The sequence below is a fragment of the Heterocephalus glaber genome, unplaced genomic scaffold (genome assembly GCF_053883595.1).
Source record: "Heterocephalus glaber isolate CG9 unplaced genomic scaffold, H.glaber_assembly_v1.0 deba00000937, whole genome shotgun sequence".
NCBI lineage: Eukaryota > Metazoa > Chordata > Mammalia > Rodentia > Bathyergidae > Heterocephalus > Heterocephalus glaber.
In genome coordinates this window covers 2,060,296-2,079,614 of record NW_028258173.1, presented here as the reverse complement: position 1 = coordinate 2,079,614, position 19,319 = coordinate 2,060,296, and the positions used below count along the sequence as shown (strand labels likewise).

The 19,319-nt window shown below is 41.6% G+C and overlaps 1 protein-coding gene and 1 pseudogene across 5 annotated transcripts in view; one reads left to right on the top strand and one right to left on the bottom strand.

Annotated features, from left to right (window-relative positions):
* The window catches only part of Rptor (regulatory associated protein of MTOR complex 1), a 371,772-nt gene that overhangs the window by 79,871 nt on the left and 272,582 nt on the right, over positions 1-19,319 (top strand). For all 5 annotated transcript variants that reach the window (XM_021241190.2, XM_013078167.3, XM_004860899.4 and 2 more), the window contains one exon: positions 5,168-5,250. In XM_021241190.2, coding sequence (XP_021096849.2) covers positions 5,168-5,250 — 83 coding nt within the window. The remainder of the gene's footprint in view (positions 1-5,167; positions 5,251-19,319) is intronic.
* On the bottom strand, positions 10,621-11,367 carry LOC147828733 (small ubiquitin-related modifier 2 pseudogene; annotated as a pseudogene).

Here is a 19,319-nt window from a genome sequence, read left to right as displayed (position 1 = left end):
TGTGTGTGTGTGTGTGTGTGTGTGTGTGTGTGTGTCTAGGCAGCAGGAAGTAGAAATAGAGAACACTCCATCCCTTTCTGCTGGTCAGATGCCAGTGCCATCCGTGCCCCCTTACACTTTGGGCCAAGTTATTGGAGAGTTCGGACTTCAGCTTCTCTTGTGTTAGGAGACCCAGACCACAAACCTTTTGATGTAAAGTTGTGAAATACAGAAAAGTTATGCCGAAAATCTTGCTGGTAGGAAAATTTATGAAAAGGAAAAAGTTTTATATAAATGCTAATTACCATCTACTTTTCCACCCACCCACTTCATTTAGTTTCACTCACACACTCACTCACTGTTGAGTTTATCAGTTCCTTCCTAGGTTCCCACTGTCAGGCCGCCTCTGCTAATGAGGCCTCAGCATCTCTGTTGGGTGCTGTGAGGTGCACTGAAAAGGGTGACCCACAGCCCACTCTGGCCTAACACCGAGGAAGATGGTGTGGGTGAAGAGCTGGACTCCCCAGGGGGTGAAGTTCAAGCTGTAGGAACTTTCTTGCTGCAGTGCAAAACATTGAAGCCACATGCACGAGGTGCCAAGCACTGGTTAAGGTAAGGTCTAGATTGACCTGTCTTTCTACAGAGAAACTGCATCCACTCTTCTGACCACTAATACTGCAATGAGGTGCTGAACACGGAAGGGGCTGCACAGTTAAGTGCAGCTACAAGAACTAGTGCTTTCCAACCATCTCTGTGTGCTGCCTGCCTATTCATCAGATACCTGGCCCAGCCTAATGTGCAAATGTTTCTGTTTGTTACAGCTGTTTTCTGTTTCCTTTGTGTTCATTTTTACTTTTTAGATCCCTGTCTACCCCTGTCCCATACTTAGTCTTGTGATTTGGCTTACTCCTGACTTAGTGGGATTGCTATACTTATTTTGAGACCTTAAAACTTTGTTCCTGAAGAACAGAGAGAAATGAAGATTAACATGTAATTTATTGTGGTTGATTGTAACACATTGTACCACAAGCCTTCCAGAGGTGTTAGATAGAATCTGGTTTTCATCAAGTTCCCCTCAGACAGAGCTGCTTGTGGGGCACCAGCCTCGTTGGGAGCTATGACTAGAATTCCCAAAAGGAGAGGGCCTGGATCCTCTGTTTTGAAACGTCCTTGACAGCTCTGACATACTCAAGGGTGCAGGCTCCTCCCAGCTATAGGATCCTGTTACTTAATGCTAGGATTTTTATTTTTCATCAAAGTAATGCTTGAACATAGCTAGAACATCAAATGGTACTAATAGCTGTATTAAGAAAAAGCTGCTCCTGCCTCCCTTGGTGCCTGTGATCAGTGGTTTTCTTGTCTGTGTGTGCTTTCCCCTCTGAAGTTACAAATTTGCTATTTTTATTTGCTAAGTTTTCCGTGAAACTGCAGTGAACTTATTTTTTACATGTGTTACAGATCTGTCCATTTTTCCAATGCATATAACATATTAGTTTTTTTGTTTTGTTTTGTTTTTTCCAGTGCTAGGGATTGAATCCAGGGCAGTTGTGCCTGCAAGGCAAACACTCTACCACTGAGCTACATCCCTAGTCCTTTTTATTTTTATTTCTTATTTTGAGTCAGGGTCTCATTCTGTTGCCCAGGCTGACCTCAAACTTGGACTTCTTTTGTCTCAACTCTCAAGTAGTTGGGAGGATTTTTGCACAAAGGTACATTTTTGTTTTGTTTTTAAAAATATGCCCTTCTTACTCCCATTGGGTTCCTTGGTCTCTAGACCCGTATGCAGATCTCTCCTCCCCTCTGTTTTGCTTTCTTTTCTTCCTTCCCCTGCTCTCACATTTTCCTCCCCATCTTTTCCTTCTCCTTATTTCTTGGATCCTTTATTGTTTTTTGGATCCTTTATTATTTTCTTTTGTTTTTGAAGAAAAGGAGTACAAGATACAGATTTTGTGCATGTTTGTGTGTCAAAAAAGACCTTTATTGTTTATTTCCTCTAAGTTGAGCAGTAGGCTAAAATTATTTTCATGGGGGCTTTTGAAGGCACTGCTCTATTTTCTCTGGCTTCCAGTGCTGTTAGGAAGCCCAGAGCTTTCCTAACTCCAGATCCTTTGTTTGTGATCTGGTTTTTCTCTGAGGGGTTTCTTTGTCTTTAAATTTTAGCAGTGTGATTATGATGTGTCTGGAGGTGGATTTCTTTGGATTTGCCTTGTTTGTGGTTCACTGAGCTTCTTGCATCTGTTTTTGTTTTTTTGACAAGTTTGGGAAGTTTTCTGCATTACATTCATCATTCTGGGACTCTGATGACAAGATGACAGAATGTCAGTCCTTTATCATTGCCTGTAGGTCTCTTTTCTTGGGAGCCATTAACTTTCTACAAAGTGGAACCTTCCATTCTCCTTCCAAGGTGGGGTTTCCAGTGGGTGGCCAAGAGAGTGGGGAAAGTTATACTTGCGGGGGATCCTTTGGATGAGTTGAGGCAGAATTCTGTTAGATTCATGGAAAATAAGGAGACTAAAAAACAATACAGGGAAGCTTCAGAAACAAACACTATGAAAAGGTATAGTTTTGATACATTCATTGGCTCAGCATTGAATATTTCCATGGATATATTGTAAAACACAAAATATTAATTTGATACATATGTGATGTAGCTGTGTTGGGAGAATAAGGCAAGGGGGCATAGGGCTAAGACTGGAAGAAAGAAAAATGCTATGTAAGAAATAGCAATCTAAGCATAGATGTTTAGGGAAAGGGAGGAAAAGGTCAGAGATGCCAGCCAATGAATTTAGAAGGGGTTACTGCTTTACAGTGGCTTTTTGGTTCAAAGCCTTGGTCCTATTCTCTGACCTCCTAAGCTAAGCATGTATGCTTAACTGAGCTTGGAAGCCTGTGGAAAGGCCCCACTTGTGGGGAGAGGTTGAATGTATGACAGGGTGGGGTAGTTAACACTTAGCACAAACCCTCTGGAATCGACTGCATTGGTGAAGAACACGTTTGCAGGGCGGGGGGTCCCCTCCCATCCAGCAGTCTAACTTCTTCCATGCTTTCTGATTTGAAAATGGAGTCTCTATCGAAAGTAATGCTTGCAGCCATTCTCACATTGTGGTATGTGGGGCCCAGGGAGTCCCTGAGTTTGAACTATTTTTATAATACCATCAAGATGTTATTTGCCCCTTTCCCCATGTTGACACCTTTGCTAATGGTGGAAAAGCAGTGTAGGTAAAAATAACTTCTTCTGGAGCCTTAGCACAGATCAAAGCAGTGACTCTGAACTCTGTGCTGCTGGTTGTTTGTAGTTTAAAAAAAATCTGATTTGTAAAAGATTGTCCTTGACAGAACAGAAGAGTGTATTAATTTCATTAAATTTCAACCACTGAACGCATTTTGAAAAATTTTTGTGTGATGAAATGGGATGTTGCTGGAAGTGCTGTTGCTTCGTGGTGGAGCTGCTGGCCGGAGGGACTGGTGAACAGCACCTCTGCAACAGGCGCAGTGATTGGGGGCCCAGTGCTCCTGCAGTAGGGGTGGCTGTTGGGCAGTGGCGGTGGGAGACAGTGCTTCCGCAGTGCGCCTGCTGGCTGGTAGCAGGGCTGGTGGGTGGAAGGCAGCAGCTCAGCAGCTGGTGCAGCTGTGAGCTGGGCTCATGGTGTTTTCACCACACATCTTTTCACGTGAAGGAATGACACAGACTTGGGTATTTGACAGGAAAAGAAACAAAATGATCCTGTCATGTTACCAGTGGTAAAATTTGAGATTTCAAATGAAAAATTAGAATTCAGAAGACTTTTCTGATGAGATCATGGTGATGTTTTGAGTGGGGTTTTTTTCTTTCTTTTTTGGTACTGGGGATCGAACTGAGGACCTTGCACCTGCGAGGCAGGCACGGTGTCACTGAGTTAAATCCCCAGCCCTATTGAGTATTTTTTTTTTAAATATAGAGAAGGTCAGCATAGCTCTTTGAACCAATGATTTCAGGTGGCCAATGCCCATCGTTACAAAGTCATCTGTAGGTGAGATAGCCACTTAAGGATCCTTAGGACTAGAACCCATTCACTGACATGGCTTCAGGTACTACATTGCAAGTAATCTTAAAGGGGTTACTGTCTGACAAGTTTTGATATTGTATCAAAGGAAATGCCCTGACTAGCTATATCTCCATTTAAATACCTCTCTATTGATAAATATTTGTGTGAGAGGAGATCTTCCTCTCAGGGCTTAACTGAAATCTCACATTGCAACAGATGAATACAGAAGCATATAGGAAGGTCGGGGCATCTCTTAAACCTTGTTTTTTTGGGGTACCGAACTCAGGTCCTTGCACTTGCACAGCAGGTGGCGAAACCACTGAGCTAAATCCTCAGCCCTCTTAAACCTGAAACTAAAGAAATTTGCAAAAATGTCAGCAATGTTACTGTTCTTACTAAATTTGGGAAACCATAGTTATTTTTCATTATATTCATGTTAAAATATAGGGGGTTTATTACTTTTGATGAATGAATAAATACAGTAAAAGTTTTTCTCATCTTAATTTCTAATATAGCACATACCAATAGATACCATCACATAAATAAAAGCTTGTTGGGTTCCTCAGTCATTTTAAAGAGTGGAAGGAAGGCCTAAGACCAAACAAGTTTGAGAACCTTTGGATTAGAGCTATTGACACTAGAAGCCACTCTAGAAGTTGCAAACCAAGGACATACGTGTATATTTATAAAACTGATTTTTTGTGTGGGAGGATTTAGAGAATAGAGCAAAATTATTAAAATGTGTCATTCCTTGGTCCCTTCCTTTCTCTTTCCTGCCCTTGCATCCAGGAGAGCTACAGTTGGAATGAGGGTTCAGTGTGATCCTCATGGTGGTCCCTTGTGCCAGCATCTCTGTCCTGACAGAAGCACAGCTAAGCTTTCTCCACAGAGCCTGAACATGGCACAGGAGCAGAAATACGGGTTCAGGAAAGTGGCAGGTGCTGAAATACAAACAAACACAGTCAGAAGGAAAGCAATCCTGGTGGCAGCAGTTTTAATAAAATAGTTTTGTGGTTATTAGCAGGTCCATAAGTGGTTAAACACAGTTAAGTTACATTGGTGACTTTGAAATGAGTGTGGAAGAGAAAGCTCCTGGAAAGAGAGCTTTGGCAGTGGAGGAAGTGCATGTGTAAAGAGCTTTTTCCTTTTCAATTCCTCTGCAGATCCTCTGTCAATGGGTCCTCAGAAAGCCCTGGAAACCATCGGTGCAAATTTACAGAAGCAGTATGAGAACTGGCAGCCAAGGGTAAGCCTGGTTTACTTGTTGTTCCCTTCCTTTCTTGTGGGAAAGCTTCAGTTCCTTGGTCTCAAACCCTCTCTGAGTGCAAGCGAGAATTCTTTGCAGACCCTCGCCTCGTATATCCAAGGATTGCATGCCCCTTGCACACTTAGCCTGTTGATGTGTACAGGTATTGTTTGTAATGACAGCTCTTGCATTACCGTGAGCCATACATCAGGTAGCCTGTTTCATGAATTTTCTTCACAGAATCTTGTGAAAAGAAATCTTTCATGTTACTCTTAAATTCTGGGTTTTATTTTGCACAGGAAATGTATTTTCAGTAACTCTTCAGTAACCGCAGGTAGGTAGAGCTGTATCCTTCCTGTCTTCAGTTTTCAGACAGGAGAGAAAAAAGTACCCAATGTTCAAAGGATGACACCTATTATGCACTTAGTCTTTGATTCAGAGGTAGGTTTCTTTTTAGGGAGTCAGTTACCAATTAGTGTGTTTTTGTTGTTTATATCTTACAGGGTTTTCTCCCTCCCCTCCCCTCTGTTCCCCTCCCTCTCTTCCTCCTACCTTCTTTCTTAAACAAAAGCAGCATAGAATATAACTTATCATGTTGCCTTTAAGATCTAGGTATTTTTGAACTACCCAAAGCCCTATTTCCTTTATCCCTTTTTATAAACCACCTTGAGGACTTAACTATATTTAGTAGAAAATTAGACATCTGGCCTGTTTATGGAGGTGCGCATATTATATTCAGCTTTATGTGATGGCTTGATTCTGAAATTACGTATAAAGGAGTGTTAGGAAGAAGGCAAGTTAGGCAGGTGGCCTTACCTGTGCACCTCCTGTAGGTTTTACTTTCTTTTCGGCTATAAGCCTGATGGAAACAAGTGATTTATGGAACCTACTTAATACTTGCCTGTTTGGGAGTTTGACTTGTGGATCATTTATCCAAATGATCTGGAATTTAGGGATTACTTGTATATTATTTACATTCTTTGAATAAGAGGATAGGCAGAAATGAATTTGTTCCTGCCTTTAACAATGCCCTTAGGTAATTTCTGTTGGAGCTCATGGTAGTGAGGATACATCTCTGTGTCTTTGTGGTTTGTATTTCTAACTTGTCAAGTCAATAAAAACGGAACTTTGTTCTTTAGAAGGCAGGGTTCTCAGTGGTTATTTTGATAAATCCCTAAAGGCTGTGCTTTTTCCTCTCTTGAGTCTGTTACCTCTTGATGGTTTGTATAAAAATTCAGTACCTTTTTCTCGAGAGTGCAATGCATTTGGGAGTTGGATGAGGACTGGAGCGATATTTTGATGGTATATTCTTTTAAAGATAGTTGAGATGTATAGTGTTTCATGGAGAAATAGCTTCTTTGAGGACTTTGAAGATATCCTGGACCTCAGCAAGGCAAGACGGCCCTTAAGGGAGAATAGGGCAGAGTGGCAATATTGGGAGATGTGACGTTGCTACCAGCACTGTCCTAATTTAAAGAAATTCCTCTGTGACTCAGCTGCTTTTGGCTTCTCCTGGGTTTGACTTTGCTTTTGCTTTTTTGCTGGATACTTTAGGATACTATGTAATTTCAGGTCTTCCAATTATATATGTAGAATGTAACCAGATACCTTCAGATCTTGGGGTTGTTCTTTACTAAATGAGCCTGTGCTGTTTTAATTGCTTTCTTCTTTTTAAAGAAGTATGCCATAAGAAAATATAGTCTTTCAGAATACATATGTTTAATATTCCAGGACATTACAGATTTATTCTATTTAATATGACTTACAGTTTGTTTTTTTTTGAGTGCTAAGAGATTATTTACTGCTTGGTTTATTATTAGTTTAGCTTGGCAGATGTCAGCCAGTTCACACTAGCAGTCAGTAAATGGAATGTTCTAAAGTAAGACTGACTATAAATTTTTTAAAAAATTAATTTTATTTGCACATTTAAGGCATACAATATAATGACATTCATCATTGGAAATTTGCACCTTTACATAATCCATCTTGGTTCTTATTCCCCCCCCCCGCCATTCCCCTGCCCTCCCTTCAACCCCTCCAGCCCTCCCTATCTACGAAGACTTTGTTTCCATTTTTTCTTTTTATCATATTAATTCCATTCCCTTCTTTCTTTTCCCCTACCCCTCCCACTTCCCCTTCCCCTTTGCCCCTTTTCTTCCTATTTCACATTATCTACTATACCTTTTAGTCCTTATTGACACTTTCAGTTTCTCACACTAGAGAATCTATTCGGTATTTACACATGTGTGTGCTATTTATTTTACTTAAGATTACTGACTCAATGTGCATCCATTTAGCTGTAAATGTCTCTAGTTTCTCATTATTTATGGCTGAGTAATACTCCATTTTATAAAAAAACCCCACATTTTCTTTATCCAGTCTCCAGTTGATGAGCAATTAAGTTGTGTCCAAGTTTCAGCTATCGTGAATTGTGCTGCTGTGAACATGGGTGCACGTGCATATATCATTATGGTATGAATCTTTTAATTCTTTGGGGAAGATAGCCAGCAGGGGAATAGCTGGGTCAAATGGGACTTCTAATTCTAGTTCTTTGAGGTATCACCATACTGATTTCCACAGTGGTTGCAACAGTCTACACTCCCACCAGCTGTGGAGCAGGGTTCCTCTTTCCCCACAGCCCTGCCAGCATTTATTATTGGTTAATTTCATGATAACAGCCATTCTTTCTGGGTTGAGGTAGAATCTCAGTGTTGTTTTCATCTGCATCTCTCGAATGACCAGTGATGTTGAACATTTTTTCATATGCTTATTTGCTGTTTCCACTTCTTTGAGAAATGTCTGTTCATTTCACATGCCCATTTTTGGATAGGGTCTTTAATTTGGGAGGTCTGAGTTTTTTAAGTTCTTTATAGATTCTAGATAGTAGCCCTTTGAGGAACAGCAGGTGAAAAGTTTTTCCCACATTATGGGTTGCCTCTTCACACTGTTGGTGGTTTCTCTTTGCTGTGCAAAAGCTTTTTAATAAGAAGAGATCCCATGTGTTGATTGTTTGTGCTAGTTCACTGGCAACTTAGGTTTTGTTCGTAAAATCTTTTCCTAAACCAGCGTCTTCAGGAGTTCTACGTAACCTCTCTTCCGGCCAGTTCAGCATTTCTATTTTAATATTTAGATCTTTAATCCATTTAGATTTTAGTTTAGTGCTTGGTGAGAGATACAGGTTTAGTTTTAATCTTTGGCAAGTTGAAACCCAGTTTTTCCAGCACCATTTATTAAAGAGGCTATCTTTCCTCCAGTGAGGGTATTTGGCTCCTTTGTCGAAGAGGAGGTGGCTGAGTGTGTCTGGCATTGTTTCTGCATCTTCTAATCTGTTCCACTGATCCTCAGGTCTGTTTCCTTGCCAGTACCATGCTGTTTTTATCACAGTAGCTTTGTGGTATAGTTTCAAGTTGGGGGTTGTGATACTTCTTACCTTGTCTTTATTGCCTAATATTGCTTTTGCTATTCTAGGTCTCTTCTTGTTCCAAATGAATTTTTGGATTGTTTTCTACAGGTCTGTGAAGTATGCTGCTGGGATTTCAATTGGGATTGCATCGAATCCATATAGCAGTTTTAGAAGTATGACCATTTTCACTATGTTGACCCTTCCTACCCAGGAGCAGGGGATGTCTTTCCATTTTCTTTTCCTTTTTTTTTTTTGTACTGGGTATTGAACTTGGGTCCTTGTGCTTGCACAGCAGGCGGCAAAACCACTGAGCTAAATCCCCGGCCCAAAATTTGAAGGCAGCCATATTTTTTTGTTTGTTTGTTTGTTTGGTACCAGGGATTGAACTCGGGTCCTTGCGCTTGCGAGGCAGGTGGCAGAACCACTGAGCTAAATTCCCGGCCCTCCATTTTCTGATATTGTCTTCAATCTCTCTTTTCAGAGTACTATAGTTTTCAGAGTAGAGGTCTTTGATTTCTTTTGTTAGGTCGATTCCTAGGTATTTCAGTTTTTTGGATGCTATTGTGAAAGGAATTGTTTGCCCTATTTCTGTCTCAGTGAGTCTATTGTTTGTGTAGAGGAAAGTTATTGATTTTTGTGTGTTGACCTTGTATCCAGCTACTTTACTGAATTTGGTTATTAAGTCTAGAAGACTTCTGGTGGCATTCTCGGGGTCTTCTATATAGAGTATCATGTCATCTACAAATAATGACAATTTGACTTTTTCGTTTCCTATCTTTATTCCTTTTCTTTCTCTTGTCTAATTGCTGTGGCTAATGTTTCCAAGACTGTATTGAAAAGCAGTGGTGATAGTGGACATCCTTGTCTTGTTCCTGATTTTTAGTGTGAAGGATTTCAGTTTTTGACCCTTTAGTATGATATTGGCTGTTGGTTTTTCATAGATGCTTTTATCAGATTGAGGTAGAGACCATCTATTCCAATTTTTTGTAGGGTTTTTATCATAAATGCGTGTTGGATTTTGTCAGATGCTTTTTCTGCATCTATTGAGATGATCATATGGATTTTGTCCTTGGCTCTATTGATATAGTGTATTACATTGATTGATTTGCGTGTGTTGAACCATCCCTGCATCCCTGGGATGAATCCCACTTGGTCAGGGTGTGTGATCATCTTGATGATCTTCTGCATTCTATTTGCCAGTTGATCTTACTAAGGATTTTTGCATCTATGTTCATTAGTGAGATTGGCCTATAGTTCTCTTTTGGTTGGGTCTTTCTCTGCTTCGGGGATCAAGGTGATGCTTGCTTCCAGGAATGAATTTGGGAGTATTGCTTCCCTTTCAATTTCACTGAAGAGTTTAAACAGTAGTGGCAGTAGTTCCTCTCTAAATGTCTTGTAGAATTCAGCAGTGAAGCCATCGGGACCTGGGCTTTTCTTAGTTGGTAAGTTTTTAATTACGTTTTCAGTTTCATTGATTGATATTGGGTCATTTAGAATTTTTAGGTCTTCTTTGTTCAACTTTGGTAATTCACATGTATCTAGGAATCTTTCTATTTCTTCTGGATTTCCCATCTTATTGGCATATAGATTCTGTCTTTTTTTTTTTTTTGGTACCAGGGATCGAAACCACTGAGCTAAATCCCCAGCCCAAAAGTACTGATTTTTGTTTTTTTTTTTTTTTTTTTTTTTGGTACTGGAGATCGAACTCGGGTCCTTGCGCTTGCAAGGCAGGTGGCAGAACCACTGAGCTAAATCCGCGGCCTTTTTTTTCATTTTAAACAAGAAATTTGTTTAAACAACAAGGCACTTGACTTAAAGGGAAAACTGTCTAGGATGCCTTTTCTTTTGAAGAGTAATTTACTCCTACATAAAGACAGATTGCCCTAAATGTAACAACTTTGTACAAAAAAGTTATAAAATTGTCCTTGATTTTACAGTGATAAATGAAAAACATTAAAATTCTCCAATCAAACAAGGTATGCAAGGATTTTTATGTTGTTGTCTTTTCTGTTAAAACAGTGAGACCAAAATAACTTACTGGAATATAAAGATAAGAGCTGATGAGCATGCCACTAATGGAGAGAGGGAATTATTTTCACAGAACCAGTATCTCCCCATCCCGTCTCCATCTGATGTCAATCAAAACATATTGTTGGCCATTTAGTAAAAAAAAAAAAAAAAGCAATATACTTGTACACATACACCAGATACTTTATGTCCAATAAAGGAATGGGGAAGGGGTAAATGAAAGAATAGAGAAAACTATACTGTAGTCAGGATGTGGTGGAACCAAATTGCAGTTTTCTAATTGAGAATGTATTCTTGGTCTATAAGAACAGAGTTCTGGAGTAGAGTTGTTGCAGGTTCCCTTTTTAGTAGACACCTCCTGTCTGCTGCTGGAACACATCAGTTGTATCTTCGTCCTCCATTTCCAACTGTGCAGGTGTGTCTGTTTCATTGATTGGCTGTCCATCAAATCAGAATCTGATCTGCCTCATTGACAAACCCTGTCGTTCACAATAGGCTTTCATTAGTTTACTAAGTGGTATATGCCTCTTCATCTTAAACTGCACCACAGAACCATCCTGCCCCGCCACCTTCAAATTAATATGATTGTTGTCCTCAGTCTTGACTCCTTCCTTGGGCTTTTCGTCAGCCATAGCGAGCACCCAAGTCTTCTCAGCTGCCGCTTCACAAAAGAGGTACCAGGTCCGCACTGAGCGAGCACACAAGCAGCTCCAGGAGTGGCAGAAGGAGGTGGCAGTGGTGGCTGAGGGAGAGGGCGTGCACGTCGTGCACTCTCTGCCCTGATCTTTATAATTTCCTCCCATCAGGTTGTGTAATTGAGCTCGCTCTGTTTTCCTAATGTGAGTATTCATTCCTATGAATTTCCCTCATAAGACTGCTTTCATTGTGTCCCATAGATTCCGATATGTTGTATTGGCATTGTCATTTAATTGAAGGAACTGTCTCATTTCTTCTTTAATTTCCTCTGTGACACATTGGTCATTCAGAAGTGTGTTGTGCAGTTTCCATTTGTTTATGAAATTCTTGCAGTTTCTTTTGCTGTTGATCTCCAATTTTATCGCACTGTGGTCTGATAATATACAGGGGATAACTTCAGTTCCTTTGCACTTACCTAAACATGTTCTGTGAGTGAGTATGTGGTCTATTTTAGAGAACGACCCATGTGCTGGTGAAAAGAATGTGTATTCTCATTTTGTGGGGTGGAACACTCTGTAGACATCTGTTAAGTTCGTTTTTTCAAGAGTTTGATTGAGTTCTAGTATTACATTGTTTATTTTTTGTCTAGTTGACCTATCTGTTTGTGACAGTGGGGTATTGAGGTCCCACACTACTATCATATTAGTGCTTATATGATATTTCATGTCCATTAGTATTTGTTTTATATAGTTAGGTGCATTAGTGTTCAGTGCGTATGTATTAATGATTGTCATCTCTTCCTCTTGGATTGTTTCCTTTACAAGCATGTAGTGTCCTTCTTTGTCTCTCTTAATCAGTGTTGGTTTGAAATACACTTGACCTGCAAAGAGGATAGCTACTCCTGCTGTTTTTCGGGTTCCTGTCACATGGAGTGTGACACCCTTTAACTCTTCCACCCTTTAACTTTCAGTCTATGAGTTTCATTTTAAATTAAGTGTGTTTCTTGTATGCGGCATATTGGTGGATCTTGCTTCTTGATCCATTTTATTTCTTTTGATTGGTATATTGAGACCATTAACATTGATGGTATAACTGATATATATTGACTTATCCTTGTCATGACTTTTTCTTTTTTGTTGGATTCTCCCCCTTTATGTTTAATTTCTTGTCGTGCCTGATGAATGCATTCTGCTGTGCTTCCTGGGGTTGTGATCCTTGTCTTTTCCTGGGATATTGTTTTAAAGTTTTTGGAGTGCTGGTTTGGAATTTGTGAAGTTCCTTAGGTGCTCTTTGTCATGAAAGTACCTTACTTCTCCAACAATTTTGAAAGATAGTTTTGCAGGGTACATCAATCTGGGCTGGAGGTTGTTTTCTTTTAGGGCTTGAAATACGTCACTCCATGCTCTTCTTGCCTTATGGGTTTCTGTTGAGAAGTCTGCTGTGATTCTGATGGGCTTTCCTTTGTATGTGATTTGTTTCTTTTCTCTTAACTGCTTGTACAATTTTGTTCTTCTGTTGGGTTTCTGGAATCTTAACTGTTATATGCCTATGTGTAGATTTTTTTAATCACAGCTAGATGGGGTCCTATATGCCTCACTTATCTCTATGTCAAATTCTTTCCCCCTATTTGGGAAGTTTTCTGCCATTACTTCTGTGAACAGTTTTTTTATGTTGTCTGCACTCTCTCCTGTTTCTTCATTGACTCCAATCAGTCTTATGTTATTCTTCTTTGCATCATCTAGCAGCTGCTGGATTGATTTCTTGTGGTCCCTTACTATTTTTAAGAAGTTTTTCTTTTCTTGGTCAGCAATTGCAATCCTATCTTCTATATCTGAAATTCTATCCTCTCATTGGCTCATTCTGCTGTGTAAACTTTCAATGGAGTTTTCAGTCTCCTGGAAATGTGTTTGCATCTGTTTTATGGATTCCGTTTCTTTCCTGTGTTGGGATTCCATCATGTTCCTCAGGTCCTCTATTTTTTATCTGTGTCCACTCTAGATTTATTAATCATGTCTTGTTCTATGGGCACAATCTCTGCTGTTATCTGAGAAATTATTTCTGATTTCGTTTTTTTCCAGGTCCTCTTTCATTGCCATTTCAGGGAGTCCAGGTGGTTGAGTATCAGATTGTTCCAGTTCATTACCCTTTGGGGTTGCCTTAGGTGATCTAGAAGTCTGATTTTGAGTCTTATTTACATGTCTTCTCATTTCAACAGATGCAGCCTGCTGTGCCTTTGTTGAGGTGACTTTTTGGTCACCTTGTGATCTTGAATTCTCAGCAAGCCACCGAGCAGCCTTTACTCTGCTGCTCACCAGTGCACCAGTTTCTGGCTTCAGAGTGGTGGCCTTCTGGATCCCTGAGCTGACTTATTTTCTGGGCAGACTTCTGGCTGGGGCCTGAGCACACTTGGGATGGTATCTAGGTGTGCCTTTCACTGGGGTCCCTATGTAGCTGTTGTCTGGGAGGGCCTTTGGTTGGGGCTGTGCACCCCAGTTCCTGTTGTCTGCACAGGCTTTGGCTAGGGATGCCACCCACTTATCAATGATAATGGGCAAGCCTCTGGGTATTGCTTGTGTGCCTGTACAGTTGTTCTCCAGGCCGGTCCCTGGGTGTGGCCAATGGTATGGAGGGCCTCTGGCTGAAGCCTGTGTGCCCGTGCAGCCCCTTTCTGAGTCAACCTTTGGGTTGGACAGGTGTCCCTAAGCCTCTGGGATTGGGGCAGGCCCCTGGCTGGGGTCTCCCTCCAGCCGCACCAATCTGGGTCACACAGCTGCTCCTCAGGATCTGCACACACTCACTGATGGAATGATGGGCCTCCCGACTATAAATTTTAATCTAAATTTCTAACAACAAATATCTTCCATGATATCTGGAAGGGGCATTATGTTATAGGGCATACAGCATTTGCATGTAAGTAAATGATCACAGTCACAAAGACAGCAGTGTGGAATCATGTAGGATGAGATCATGGCCTGGCCATGCTCAGGTCGTGAGCACAGATCTACAAGATGCATCTCTCAGGTAATTATCTGTAGGCTGAGAAAACTGGTTACAATCCATAGGATTCAAGAACAGATCTACAAAATAATTTTCTATAAAAAGAGAGTTTGAAGGGCTGGTGAGATGGAGAGTGTTTAAAGATTATAGGATGCTTAGGAAGAGATGCCAGTGTACCAGTACAGGTGGGATTCCATCTGTGTTGGTTCATAAAGTAGAATCTGGAATAAAGCATCAGCTGCCACCTAGCAAGAATCTGTTCATGCAAGCAGAGCAGGGTCTTCTCCTGCATTTCGGAAGCCAAGCCACAACCAAGAGTACGTCATTATTTTCTTTTTGAATGCCAAGACTGTTTGGATTCATTTCTATGTATGCTAGAAATGTTTTTAAATTTCCTGTTACAATCCATTGCAGGGACTTCCTTAATTCAGAAACAAGCCTAAATAATGGATGTGGCAAGATAGCTCTGACTGGTTCACGGATGTCAAATGCAGGGTTGTACCATAAGCACTTAGTAATAATAGCACATGCCCCTGTGCATGTGGTACTTCCTGTAAATTCCAGGAGAGAGTGAGTGGCCTGGCATCCATAGCAGAACTTCTCAGAGGGTGGCAGACCTCATGCTGCCTTATAGAGTTTGCACAAAACATGAGGCAATTACCAAGCTAAGATGTGTGGCACAAGTTGCCTGATCCCCAACTGTAAATCAGGATGCTTTGAAACATTGCAGAGCTAAACACACATCATTTTATTGCACTTTGCAGGGCTCTCCAGCTTCTGCAGTAATAAAGAGAGGTCAAGGTGTGATGTGCCATCTGCAACAAAACAATGGAGGTGTTATTAAATTTCCTAAGCCTTTGATGTAAAGACCCATAGATCTGGTTTTCTCTTCTCTGTATCTTTTATTGCAAGACTCACAAAGGTTGGATAATTTGCAATAAGGTCATTTTCATGAATGTTTGCTGAAATCAATGCCTGCCATGGGTGAGGACATACGAAGGGTTGTCCATTAGTCTCAGTAGCACCTTCCATCTAGGAGGTATGGAAGACTGACCACCAGCAACTTACCCATGCCATGGGGTGCCTTGTGGACTAATGGTTTCCTTCCTGGCACTAAATTGCTCAGGCTTTTTCCTCCTGACTTTTCTAGCCATGACTGTTCAAGATTAGATAGTTTGGTAAAGGTGATCCTGGCTCAGGAAGGAATTTAGAGAAACGATAATGATTGTATTTATTTCTGAAGACTGCCAGACTCTTTCTGGCTCCTATTTCCTTGCCCAGCTAATTAAGCCCTTTTCTAAATAATATATTAGTTTGCCACTGGTGAAATACTTCTTCTGGTTAAATTTAATAAGACTTTGCCTTATTACCTTTAGGTACATAAATTTGTGTTCTGCAGGAGATGGAAGGAAAGATGCCAACCATTGTTTTGACTGGAAACATCCTGTTTTGTCATGAGCCTCAAACAAAAGTTTTATTGGGAGCTGGGAGTAGGAACTTACCAAAGCTGGGAGTATACAGGGAAGATAAGAATGTATCTAACAAATTGAGGGCTGGCAAGATGTTAAGTTAGGACTTGGAGCTGAAGGTAAGCACCCATAGGATGAGCCACCGCCCTCCCCGATCGTTCCCCAAAACCAGGAGCAGAAAGATCCCCACACTCTACTCAGGTGAGTTTCAGTTTTTTGGTGGCTTACAAAGAATAGTTACAATTTACTAACAAGAGTGAAGAGATTGGTGGAACTTCCACAGATGGCAGGTATCTGAGGTGGCTGCTGGTTGAGTCCATTTGTCCAGTGCAAGTGTCCAGCAAAGGGGCTAGACATGCCCTTAGCTATGAATGTACTTTGCTGTAGGAGCCTGTTCGCATCCTGATCAGCTGCATGTGACAAAGGCAGCAGGTCCTGTGTTTGTGTGTGGGGGGTTGTGCAGTGGAACTTCCCAGGAGCTGAATGATCAATAGGAGTCAACTTTGAGATGCCTGACAGTTCTTCGGTATTGCACACAGCGATGTCTTGTGGGTTACATTGAGTAGGTTTTCAATTTTAGCTTCCCTTCGGTTCATCATTCTTCTTGGATCTTTCACAGTTGATTTGTGATCAAGGAGTGAAAGCTAGCTTTTCCTATTAGATAAATGTTTTTTAAATAGAGTTTCATGCCAAGTAGAATGTCTTAGGGAGAGAAGTTTCTCTCCAACAAAGCAGGGTTCCACAACCTGTTACCTTAGCTGAGTAGAAACCACTGTTGCATTTAGTTTAAATGACAATCACCCTTCCCTTGGTGTTGATACTAGGTTGTTTGCATACCTTTTGAGCTTCTTGGAATGAACCAAAGCTGTTGAGAAAGGGGTTGAGAAGGCCAGAGACGGACGCTTCAGTTCTATTTTCAACTATGGTACAGGTGGCGTTAGCAGAACCTAGTGTTTATGTGTAATTCAATGTTTTATGGGGATTGTGGTTAGGACAGCAAGAGTCCAGGTTGCCTTGCCTCTTCCCTGAAGCACGCTGATTGCTAAACCTGCCCACCCTGCAGGGAGAATTGAGTAGCATGACTGACTGCTAAGGGAACCTGTCGGAGCCAGCATTAGTGAAGGAGCACTCTAGCTCAAGACTGACTGGGCTCTTGGGTCCTGCTAGCCACCTTTCCTGGAGCTGATTGTCCTTCCTGTGATCCAGAGGTCCTAGGTGCCCGCCCCTGCTTTGGGGAAGGAGGCGGGGCAAAGTGATAGATATCAGTACTTTTAGCTCCCCTTCCTGACCTCACTCCAGTGGTCTGGAGAAATCTTACATAGTGATGCAGTAAAGACCCATAAGTGGGCTCTGCCTTTGCCTAGAATTTTCTGAGTCAGATGCGGATAGTCGAGGAGGAAGCTAAGGTACAAAGCACTGGGAGATGTTCCAGAGATCTTTGTGAAATAGATAATGTGGACTGTTACTCTGCAGTAACTACTGCTTAGGGCAGTCACCTTTAGACATTAGTCCCATAGGGCATTTCAGCTGGTGAACATGGCCCAATAATTATGTTGGTGACATTCCCTGGTGTGCCACCCCAGTACCATTACTAGTATATGTGCTGCTGAAGTGACCACACCTGAGGCCATTACTATACTGACCTCCTGGCCTGGCTGGGTTCCCCTGCTGGCCAACTTTCCGTCCACTCACCTTCACCAACCTGGTTTTCTATCTCTGTGGATCCTAAGGTTGGGCCTTATCCACCTATTTGTGTTTTTGTGACAAATATCAAATGAGGACTTCTAGCCAAAGGCAGAATTGTAGATGGCTGGCTCACAGTTGACAGAATTCAGGGTGGTGTGTGAAGTGCTTTGCATCCTGTACTCATTAAATTTGCATCACAGTGTATATAATGTCTTCTGGTCATCTTGGGGTTAACTGTTGTGCTTTGACTGTTTCCCTTAGCTGCTTCCTGCCCAGATGTTAAGAATTGTACCTGTGACAAATATTTTGTTTATATTTTTGCTCTGCCCTTAATCATGCTCCATTCTTCTTTCTCCTTTTTCTATCCCATCTCATCTGACAGCTTTTTCACATACCGAGTTCAGGGAGAATTCTGATTTATGCTTTTCAGCTGAAGGGCTTCTTAGTCAGCCCTGCCCACACACTTCCTGCCTTGCCCTGTCCCCAAAGGCCATGATGTTGGAAGCAGTCTTCTGGAAGTGAGTGGGGCTCAGACTGAAAACCACTTTATACCAGACTGTGCATGAACCCCACTGGTCATTGCACTTCATAAGAGCATCTAGGTGTCTTCGTCTCTCTGCCATTACTCAGCTTAGTGACATAAGGCATACATTCTTTTAAAAACACACCAAACACATGTTAAGAAAGGAAGGGATTATTTTGCATCTATTGAGAATGGATAGTGTGCTGTGCAGCTAGGGTGCTTTGGGATTTCAATCCCTTAGAATTGGCCTGGGAAGGGACACCCGTTTGCCATCCCTGTGTAGGATGCTTGCTCTCTGGGGCAGCCAGAAGGGCTCTCAAAGGTGCGATTAGGATCTCAGCTTTTGCAGCTTTGAGTGGTACACCAACAGAAGGGATTTCAACCTGTCCGTCACTGCTCAGAAGTAGGGAACCAATCTTTAGCATCTCTCCTTCCTACTCCCATAGCCATGTTAGGCTCATGACTCTAGGGAAGACTTGCATCTTGTGCTTTGCAGGCTTGTGCATCTGCCAGGCATGGGGAGAGGAGCACCCTAGGGTGGGGTCTCTTTTCTGTCCTTACAGTGCTGAGGGAGGGTGGGTAATAATCCAGTGACTACGGGAAGAACATGTGTGTGTTAACTTTCAGCTTTGCCACTTCCTAGAAACTACTACTTGACCTTTCAAGATTTATAAATATATTCCAACTGTGGTGGCAAATGTCTATAATCCCCACACTTTGGGAATCTGAGGCAAAAGGATTGCAAATTCAGGCCTAGCCTGGATGACTTAGTGAAACCAAGTCTCAAAATGAAACACGAAAAAAAAGGCTGGGGATGTAGTTCAGTACTAGTTCAGTCCCTAGCCCTGCCCCACCCAAGATTTATAAATGTAAAAGGAAAGTTAACAGAGAAAGTAAATCCACTAACATTGACCTGAAGGTATTCATAGGAGGAGGCCCACGGGCCCCAGGAGATGCCCACCTCTCATCCTTCCTTCCCTGGGTGCTGAAATGGTGAAGGTCACATCGAGGGGCATCTTGTGCCACTTCAGGATGTCTACCTAGGGGCTGTGTGCATTCTCACAATTCTTTGACCTCCTGTGTCTCCAAAGTCTTGCCTGGGTAGCTCTTTCCTCACTGTCCTGCGTTAATTGACCTACTTAAAGCATAATATTTTTAGAGACAAATAAAGGCTTAATTCTGTCCTTAACAAGCCTCTCAAGGATATTATCTCTCTTTTTCATGTTCCTTTTAACAAGCAGTTGTCTGTGTGTGTGTGTGTGTGTGACAAATTGCAAAAGAGGACCCCACACTTTTTGAGGATTGCAGTGTAGCCCAGCTGCTTGAT